This window comes from Neltuma alba, unplaced genomic scaffold, assembly GCF_004799145.2.
Source record: "Neltuma alba isolate B1F8T4 unplaced genomic scaffold, ASM479914v2 tig00011343_pilon, whole genome shotgun sequence".
Lineage (NCBI taxonomy): Eukaryota > Viridiplantae > Streptophyta > Magnoliopsida > Fabales > Fabaceae > Neltuma > Neltuma alba.
In genome coordinates, this window is record NW_021636044.1 from 240,764 (window position 1) to 251,761 (window position 10,998).

The window sequence follows — 10,998 nt, forward strand, 5'->3', positions numbered from 1 at the left end:
ATGATATATTACCTTGACTCTTTAAAATAAAATTTATGATTTCTCTAAAATACTTATATATTCTTAATCTTTTTAAATTAGTTAATTGAGTCTTGTATAAAAACTTATGTCCTTTTCAATCATTTTATATCTAAACTTTTTTTTTATTTATCTAAACAAATTTTAACTTTTCAAACTGACTTTTTAGAAATATTAATCCAAACATAATTTTATTTTTCTTACCTCTTTTAAAATAGTCACACTATATACATCTAATATTAGATATGTACTATTTAATAAAATCCATGTCCTTTTAAGTCATTTTGCATCCAAACTTATTTTTACATACATCATCCAAACAGGTTTCAACTTTTTAGACCAACTTTTTTACAAAGCCCAATCCAAACATAAATCACATTACACTATCTGATTTTTATTCAATCTGACTTCTGTAAAAGTCAGATTGAAAAAAAATTACTTCTACCACCGCTATCTCAAACACACCCTTAATGTTATAATATCCATTTGCTTTGGAAGTTCTCATGAGTGGGCAGTTACAAAAAAATTGGGAAGATCATTAGAGATAGATCTGGGTACTTTGAGAAGGAATCTGGGCCTCTAATGAGATCTACCAGCCTAAATTTAATGTCTATTGCACAAATAAAATGACTGTTTCAAATAGTGAGCAGGATCCTATGAGTGGAATACGAACTTCAATCCTCGCTTTCTCTGCCTTTTAACCTCAGTCAGAACTTCCACTAGGAGACAAGAAAACATCGATTTGGGAGGGAGGGAAGAAGCACAAGGACGATACAAGTACCATTCAAGGGGATATAATTGGAACGGAAGAGGATATGACAAGCAAAATGGCATTTTGATCATTTTCCCCTGTGATTTCATAATTCTAGTTTAGCCTTTTGTCTCTCACAGGTATTACTTTAATTGAGATTTCATAATTTTGGGGTCTCTAATTGTCCTTTTCCCAAAAATTAACTTGTGAGGGATAACTTTGATTTGTTTACAAGATTGGTCTTTCTTTGCAAGGGAGGGGAAATGCAACGTCTGTTATACCCTCCCTCCCCTCTTTTTTAATAAGAACTTGGAATTTGAATTCCAAAAAGTTTGTTTTTTAAATGTTTATTATTTTTAACTAATTTTAATTATTTTCTTAAATAATATAATTTGGTTAACAGATTTTTGTAAAAAGAACAAACGGAAATAGAAGGGACTAGTCTTTCACAATATGATAAATCAAAGTTCAAATCCTCACTGAAAGAGATGCTTACAATTGATGCCCAAGAGTCAGTTAAACAGAATTGCCTCTAATACAATGGTAGTTATACTTTGCCAAAAAAAAAAAAAGGCATAACAAATCTGAGCAAGAGATCATCACATCACATTAAGTAATATCAGCTACTATCCATTTGGTATGAGGGAATGGGAGGATAAAAAAATTTTAATGAGTTCGATTTAAAAAATTAGAGAAGCAAGGTTAAAAATTTTAAATGAATTTTGCCTATTCTCTTATCTTATATTTTTTCTTTATCAAAATTTTATAACACATCTCTCCTAATTTTTTAAATTAAGCTCATTAAAAACTCCCAAATTTCTTCATACCAAACGTCGGGTAAAGTATTATTCCCACAGAAGGCAAAATCAACGCCAACTGCCCAACTTGATGAAACTCGGCTGCCAGGAAGCTTTCTAAAGCATTATTGCAAGATTTGTGCTTTTTTGGACCTTACGTAATCTACAAATTAGGACAGATGAATAAGTCCAACACACCGACACATTATAAAAGGAGAGATTTTATTATGCTTACAAGATGTATCATGTTTTCCGTCAGTCAAAACCATTGATTTAATGTACATAACTAATACTATTACTCATATTCCTATCCACCTCATCAAAATTATGCAGAGATAATTAAGTTACTCCTCCAGTCCTTAATATAAGACTCATTTAACTAATTTAATTAGATTAAAAAAGTTAGGTAAGTTAATTAATTATAAGAAATGTGACACATTTTTCCTAAATCACCATAATCATCCTTTTTAATACCCCATCTTCCTCTTTTACTTGATTATGGTTGAGGAAGTATCCATAAGGATAATTTAGAGAAAACTAATAAATAGGAGAAACGGGTCTTATATTTAAAACAAAATCAATTCAACAATTGAATTCTATATTAAGGACAAAAGGAATATTAATTTTGTCTAGACATGAAAAAATCCAAATTTATCTATATTTCATATTATTAATTCATTCAATAACTTATAGAAATCGCAATTAAGGAGATATTAAATATAGGTAATTTTGAAAAAAAAAAAATAATACCCTCTTGGTGACGTATAATAAAGACAATCTATTCTCTCATTCATAAGCTTCAAATTTAAAGAAAAAAATGACTCATTTTATAAGTTTCAATTTAAATGTGTTTCAACATATAATAAGTTTTTCCCAATTCTACACTTAATTATTTATTCTCACTCTTTCGTCCCATTCTTTTTCATTTATTGTTTTTCTCATTTACCGTATTTATAAATAAGAGTATATTTGGAAAAAGAAACACATTTCTTATTTATTTATTTATTACTTTCGACTAATTTAACCAATTTTTTAATCAACACAGTTGGGTTAATCAACTCTTACGAAAACGTAATGAAACGTAATAGAAAGAGTATTAATTATGAAAATCCCATGCAAAGCAGTAGCTTTTTCCTTGATCTTTCTTTCCCCCTTACATTCAATGCCACAAGGATCGAATAATAGCCAGACTTTGAGGTGAAACATACATAAACACACAATCACGTTTCATCGACGATGAATCAAGAGAGGCGAGTAAGGATCATGCAACAAATACTTTATGTTGAAGAAAACCTTACGCAAGTAAGATTTTGAACATAGCGGGAGGAAAATTCTCAATGCAATCAAACTCAGTTCCTTCTTCTCATTATCCCATAAATAATCTGTCCTAGTTCTTCACCACAATCTTCCTGCACATGGTGCCCTGCCTGCAAAGTGCAACAAATTAAATATAACTTTTCCCCATGGGAGCAAGTTCAACCAGCAAAAGAAGGAGGATCTATAAACCAGAATCATTGGCTTGTTCTTCAGTATATTCATTGTTAAAGGATTGCACCACAGAGTAATGAAACCTCCGGAACACACATGTAAGAGAGAGAGAGCATACTTGATTTTACGTTGAAACCCACCGAAACGAGTAAAAATCGGATTGAATGACAGTATATTTGGTTTCAGGATGGAAACCACCAAACAAGTAAAAATGGGTTTGAATGAGAGCATATTTGGTTTCAACTTGGAAATCACCAAGACAAGTGGAAACAGGGTTGAATGAGAGCATATTTGGTTTTATGTTGGACACCACGAAAACAAGTAAAAACGGGGCTGAATGAGATTATAGTTGGTTTCATGTTGGAAAACACCAAAACAAGTAAAATCTGGGTTGAATAAGAGTATATTTGGTTTCACGGGGAAACCACCAAAACCCTGTTTTTAGTGAAAGTAGGTAGTTTCCAACATGAGATCAAATATACACTAAGAAGAATTATTCAGAGACAATGAAGTCAACAATGCACCAAGTCTACTAGGGAATGTATATTGCAATTGCAAAATACCATCAAAGCATATGTGTGTCCTTCAAAACATTAAGGGTAACTCTATGTTTCGTGAAAGTAGGTAGTTTCCAAACATGAGATCAAATATACACTAAGAAGGATTATTGAGAGACAATGAAGTCAACAACATGCCAAGTCCATTGGGTAATGTATATTGCAGTTGCAAAAATACCGTTAAAGCATCTGTGTCCCCTTCAAATCATAAAGGGCAACTCTATTTTTTGTTCATATCGAAACCTCGCATATAGATTGTTATATTAAACTTATTAGATATGGCTTCAATTATGCATCTAATCTTATTGTTTAACTGGAACATTGATAAATCTCATTAAAAGTACTGAATAATTTCTCTCAACGAAAATTTTGAATTTCTTCTTCTTTCATGCATCACAGAATGTGTCAAGCTAATACCTTCTAGGAGAGTTTCCGTCCAAGCAAAAAAAAAAATGAAAGTATATAAAACAAATATCACCACGTAATAGTTGAAAGGAAGATGATCAAATCATTTTTAACATATTAACAAGACTGTAGAATCCACAAGAATTATGTCCTATGAAAATGGATGAAGTAATTGACTTATGTGAGATAACAGATTATTATGAGCAACTATGACTGATAGCCACAGAAGTTTAGTCAGCAGCCTTTAGGCATGGGAATGGTGATAAAATGTGTTCACGATAAAATGATAAGAGAATACTGTTAGGAAGATATTCATTTAACAAGTTTATCCAGAGGCTACAAGTGAACAAAAACATGTTTCCTTTGTATAAGCATGTGCAATAGAATAGTTTGGTGTTTACCCTTGGAACTTCGATAAGCGTATGATTTGAATCTTTGCAGAAATCTTCCACTCCATCATAGCTCAACCAGCGGTCTCTTTGACCCCAACAAATTGTTGTTCGCACTTTCCAATTCTTGTCCCGAAGTATTTTCTGCATATCCTCCACATAGGTCTGCCAAGAAAAGTGGAGTAAGCAAAAGTAACCGTATTCGTTCAAAAGTTATTCTCTCTAGTTGTCAATTTGGATCTTCCAACAGGTAAAAGAAAGATGTCTTGATTAAATGTCATAGAAAGTGAATGACAATATGATCATTCAATCCCAAATGGAGCAAGTAAATACGGGTAGCAGCCTAAGCTATTGAGTGAAAGCCCATGATCAATTTTGTTAATATTTCTTATAATTCTTAAATATCTGCCTTAGGTTGAGCAAAGTTTTGCATGCAATTTCATTCATCTAATTAAAGGTAACAACTAGACATAAGTTATGGCCATAGCAAGAAAATAAAACAAGAAATAAGTTCCACACAAGACAGGCCAGCACATGACTTTAGTTCTCTGTAATCTAAGAACTGTATGACACATAAAAGCTAAGCGGACAACTATTCAAATATACTTTTGAAATTGATATTTAAAAAATTAAAATTCACCTTCAGGCCTTTCTTCATGGCCCTGCTTATTGCATTAAGTGCAAAACCAGAGGAACCAGATGTGAGATAAGGTCTTCTATAGACCATCGCGTCTTCTTCTTTCATTTTGTAAGGGCCACAGCTAGTCAGAGGTTTATCACTGGCCCTTAAAGGGTCCTAGTAAAGCCATAGAGGAACGCGTTAATAAGAAATTTTGGGGGTCGTCAAAACTATAAAATTCAGCAGATATACAATAAATTCAATTTTTTTTAATTAAAAGAAAGCATAATTTTTCATACCTGAGAAAATATTTCACCCAGTAGGAAGTTGCTGAATGCTGATAATGTTGATGGAAGCTTGACATGTTTAGCTGTTAACTTATAAAATAATAAAGGAATTGAAGCCAGTAATCATCACCAAAATTTGAGAAAAAAGAGTATCACAGAGGGGAAAATGTTACTTGATACTTCATATTTGCAAAATATATTCTGTTTAGACCACATATATCTATATTGGATGACTTAAAAATCAAAGCCTATGATGTGCTTTCAACAGTCATATACCTAACATATCATGCAGTCTAACCACACTCAAGACAGAAATCCAAAAAGGAAAAAGTAGGGTAAATTAATACACTGAACAATCCATGCCAAAGTCAATTTCGAAACATCATACAACAAATAAAAGGAGTTGTAGCATAACACTCAGGAAGACTTTTTGCAAGAACAAAAGGAATGTACGTACAGGAGGATTAATGAGTATCAAGTTGTTGAGCTTTTCCTGGTGCAAGCTCGCATACTTAACTACTGCTGGTGAAAAGTAGCCCTGCGAATACAGACAGCTGAAGGATTTCCCATTGAATTCAGATAACAGGTAGTTTAAATTAACAAATCCAAAATTCTTACCAATGAACGCAAATTTACCTGAACTACAAGTGATACTTTACCAACAGCTAGTTCATTGACAAGTGACGCCAAAGATGATACATATTCTGCAAGGAGTAAGGAGTACAGTTGCTCTTTTGCCATTGAATTGTCAAACCAAGGAATGTCCCCGAGAAAGAAAATAAATACAAGTATTGAATATTGTTAAGTCCACAGCATTTACCATCTAGAGTGTAGTCAAAACCATATCCAGGTTGAGGCTTATCAGAAAATCCAAATCCTGAAAAAGGAGAACAAATTAAGGGAAACAACAGTTCTGGCCAAAAGAAAAAAACAAACCTTCATAGAAACAGTTGAACAATTCATAGTAAAAGCTATTAAAAGATCAAGGAAATCACTTGTCAAGCATGTGCAATTTTTTTGGAGACAAAAACCTCAGAATGACAGCTTTTCATGACATTTTCACTCAATTCGTAACTCGAAAAGAACAAAGTGCAGCAATGATATACTACTAACAGTGAAGAGCCAAAGGCTAATCATGATGAGCATTATTTCAACCCTCAATATTCTAAAAGAGATTGCATATGCTTATCCCAAAGGAAAAAACAAGAACTTTCAGGTATAACGCGTCTATAGGATTTCATATTTAAGTCATACTACAGATCCTTTCACCGTGCATTTGTTAACCCGTGATGTGGCTGTGAGAAGAAACATATGAGAATACGACTACACATGACCAATGCATCTCAGACAAAAATAATGAATCTCTTGACATATTATTTGTTTTATTGTTTTAAGTCAAGGCCTTCTGGGTTTGGACAAACCCTCTTGTTCATATTCAACAAACCACCAAGTACATTCCCATACTCACTAGTCACAAACATCTTATTCATGGGGAATAATCAGTAGAATGGAAGGACAAAGTTTAAATAAGGCATGACCTCTATGCCAACTGGCAAAAGAAACATTGAAAAAAAGACCAAAGTTGCTTTCCTCAAATCCTTCATCCCCTCACTAGTATCAATAATAGTGCTCCATTCCTTTACATAGTTCAGACTCAGATTGTTCCATCATTTCTCCAAGTTGTACCTTTTATTTTTTATGAGAAAATGCACCAAATAGGTTGTACAACCAATGTCTCTGAGCATCTGGACGACCCCATTTTGAGAGGAAAACATCCCGAAGAACACATATGTGTAATAGACGTAACTGGTTCAAATGCCAGAAGTGACTGAGTTTGGCAAGCCAGGACTCATTACCTCCACAACCTACCTGGTCTTATTAATCGTTGGGGATGGTAGTAGTTCAAGGCAATAGATATGCTCAGTGAAGGGATTCACAATTAGGGCAAATTTCCAGCAAGTGAAACAACAGGATTCGGAAAGAGGGGTCTTCAAGGCTTAAAAGGTATACTTGCCAGCCCAATTTCTGTAAAATGCTTCTTCTTTCTTCTCTAGTCAAAGCCAAATTGGTGTACCAAGACTCATTCTCCCACCAATAGTAAGAGCTCTTTCTTTGCTGCACATTTCAACAGACAACAGCTACTCCTTAGACTGCTTAATGTCTTGTCTCATAGTCTGTTGGGGTCTTTAGTAATTCTTTATCATTCTCCTTGGTTTTACTTTCTCTGTCATCTTCTCGCCTCATATGACAATAGGAACCCCTAACACATTTTTCGGCTTCTAAAACTATTGGTTTGACAATTTTTTCAACTGGAAACCCAATAGACGAGGAATGAAGCGATGGAAAGCATTGGACATAAGTTTCCATAACTATCTCCAACACAGAAACAAAGTAATTCTGATAACATTTCTGACAAAAAAATTGGAATCTTACCCAGCCAATCAAAAGCCATGGCATGATAGTCCTTAGTGAGCACGGGAAGAACTTTGCGATAAGAATATGCCTGTCAGCAGCATCAAATTGCCACTACAAGTATTTGTCATCAATATAAATAATCTGGGACAGAGTAACTCCAGGTATGCATATTAATATTTGCGCATCTAAGAAAGTTTGGGAAATAAAATCCATGCCTGATAACTTCACCTGGCAACTTAAGGATTTAGGTTGAGGGTTCTTTGCAAGATTTAAAAGCTTCTAAGATCATTTCGTCAGAAGTTTTAGGCTCATGATCCCATTCTTATATAAAATTTAAGTTTTAGCACGTAGGGAACTGATGAGTCTATGTCTTGTTCTTGCTCCAAGCAAAGAAGGTGGCTAGAAGTAAAACATAACAGCTTAATAATGTGGTTCCATGCTGAAAGCTTTAAAGAACATTATGTAATGGAAACTAGCAAGGAATCAACAATATGAAACTTTATCATACAACTTGGCGTTAAATTTGACATATGAGTTAGATTGATGTGAGCAACTGCGAAAAGTCTACGTGACATCATACTATGAGAGGTGCTCCTATCATAGTTGACAATTACAACTCACCTGTGAAGGGAAACCGTGGACTAATATCACTGAAGGGTTATCAGCATCTCCGCTTTCAACACAAAACCATCTATTACAGAAAATCGTTTGGACAAAATATGATTCAGTCAGTAACTGGTAAGTGCCATGGAATTTATGGAAATATTTTATTTCTTCTGGCCTTAGGTCCTAAAAATTTGAGTAAAATCTGTTTTGTCTTTACATATTTATGCATTCTATACAAATGCATGATGGTTCTGACTCCAAAAACCAAATCAGCATCTGGTTTTCCGATTCTGTTCTTTCCATTTTCTTCAGCATGAATAAACAAGATTATTGGTCCACCACAGACACGCGATAAGTGTTTTACCTGAAGAGATCACCAGTGGCTTGAGAACCAGTCCCCATTGTGAGCCCAAAGATTGGATCTTTAGCCTTTTCACCAGCGCCCAGAATTGAATGGGCTTTCACCTTAAAAAATTTTAATTCTTTTAGGCGGGAAAAAAAAAGCCCTCCACAGTGAATCTTGGGAGTTTTTATGTCTTGATAACTTCTCCCCCCCCCCCCCCCGGGGGAATAGGGCAACAATATGCATCGTCTTAAACACTTTTTAATAATTCCCGAAGTATTAAGCTTATGCTGACGTGATTTATAATGCTTACCATTCTCCCTTGCTTAAACCATTCATCACTTGGACTCGGCTCGTCTGAATATTTTCCTGTCCGAAGATCGCAAACTATTCTTATGTACTTTTCAAAACGAAACAAATGGTGCCATCGCATTTTCATCCCTAGCAGCACGAAATGGAATTTGAAAAGTACCTCCACTGAAAGAGAAGCCATCTCCGACCGAAACCGGAGCATCCAGGAGATAATCCTAAAACAGAACAATCGAACTATTGATTGAAAGTTTTAAAGAGGAAAATTTGAGATGTTCATTAAATAAACATACTTCCTCGCCATTGTTGCTGCTCGATCTGCACCTCAGTTTGGGAGACTTTCTGAAAGAGCTTGAAACTACCAATTGGAAACGGAAGCGTCGAACTGATGAAGATGCTGTTGGAGAAGAAGAGAAAAGGAGAGATGTTTGAGGTTGGATTGCTCGAACTGCCATGGAGAAGCAGAAGCAAGAAGGACTTGTGGTAGTTGGAGAGTGAGAGCGAAGAAGAGAGCGTAGTGGAAAAACCGTTACGTTTGATTGTAATCTGAAAAATGAAAAGGGAAGCGATAGGAATTTCCTGGTTCTCGCCCGCGCGAAATCCATTGCTTTTTATTATTTTATTATACTAGTATTATTTTCATTTCTAATTGGGTGAGCATATATATACAAACACACATGACCCATTATACGTACGTGTACACGTGTGTTTTTTCCTCAGAGAAGTGGCATATTGGACCAGTGTCGTTAAAATTGATGCAAAAACGAAAAAGCAATCATAAAGAAAAGAAATTTTTTTTTTAATGATATTAATAATTAAAATTAAATTATTATAAATAATTTAAATTATCATTAGTTTTTATTTTTAGCAACTTATTATCCATATTTTTTTAATATTATCCTGTAAATAATACTATTTTTACAAAAATTTAATAATTTAAATCTTCCAAAAAAAAGTTTAGTTTTGAAAAATTTTCCTATCGTTAATTTCTTTTATTATTGGGTTCTTAAAATAACTGTCTGTCATTCAAAGAGAAATATGAAACCCAAATCTTAACCCTTCTCGTTCGACGATTAAATGTTCAAAACGATACCATGTTATTTAAATAAGAGTAACAGGCATTTGAATTATAATTTGAACATTAATTCTTAAAAACTCATTCAAAAAATTTTGTGATTATCAATTTTTTATAACTTTTTTTATATTAATCATTTTTTTATAAATTTTTATAAGCATGTATTTTATTAGAAGCAATGCTGTTGTGGCATTATAAAGCATTAAATGTAAGCATTAATTCTCCATGTTATTTATAACTGTTTTACGAGTATTTCAAGTATACTTACAGATTAATCAGACCAACTTTTATTAATATTTTTTTTATATATTTTTTTATACGTACATTTTATATGAGCATTATAAATGTACTTATAGATTAATCGGACAAACTCTTGTTGACAGTGCTTTTATAATTTTTTTATACATGCGTTTTTTATAATTTTTTTTTTAAACAAATGAAACTTTTCTTCAAATATTTGACTGGATGACTTGTGCGGAAGGCCCAACTAGAGCCCACTCCTTGTTAGGTTCTGATGAAAGCATTCTTCAATTATTTTCAGACCTCGCCTTGTTCTTTAATCAATCAACAAAATTGGTGCGTATCTCAGTCCTGGCTTCGTGGTTCTGCTATAGCGGAAGGTGAATAGAAAATGAAACCAGAAATGGCCTTACAATTTCTGAAGCTCCCCCATTGCCATGACCCGCGGGTTGGGTTACGACAGAACCTTTCTTTTCTTTTCTCAATCTAAGACCCTGAAGCACCGTGGTAATCTCAGACACTTCAATCTCTTTTTGCTCTCTTCTATACTTTTATTTTCTTCTGCGTTTCAAGTTCGTTGCTTATGAATTCATGTTTGAGGGAATTCACGCCTAAAGATTTTCAAGTTCACGTGTGTACTAAGATATATTTGGCTTCAATAATATCTTCTTCTTGATGTTATTCTTGGATTTTATCTAG

The 10,998-nt window shown here is 33.7% G+C and overlaps 1 protein-coding gene across 1 annotated transcript; it reads right to left on the minus strand.

Moving 5' to 3' along the window:
- Positions 1-2,641: 2,641 nt before the first annotated feature.
- LOC114712297 (uncharacterized hydrolase YNR064C-like) lies at positions 2,642-9,519 on the minus strand. The gene is made up of 13 exons (XM_028896812.1): positions 9,278-9,519; positions 9,148-9,202; positions 8,989-9,044; positions 8,697-8,797; positions 8,348-8,417; positions 7,745-7,814; positions 6,132-6,188; positions 5,948-6,015; positions 5,769-5,849; positions 5,324-5,401; positions 5,046-5,201; positions 4,418-4,570; positions 2,642-2,993 (listed from the first exon to the last, which is right to left on the minus strand). The coding sequence occupies exons 1-13, from the start codon at positions 9,437-9,439 to the stop codon at positions 2,916-2,918; spliced, it is 1,185 nt and encodes a 394-aa protein (XP_028752645.1). The 5' UTR covers positions 9,440-9,519; the 3' UTR covers positions 2,642-2,915.
- Between the last annotated feature and the right edge of the window lie 1,479 nt (positions 9,520-10,998).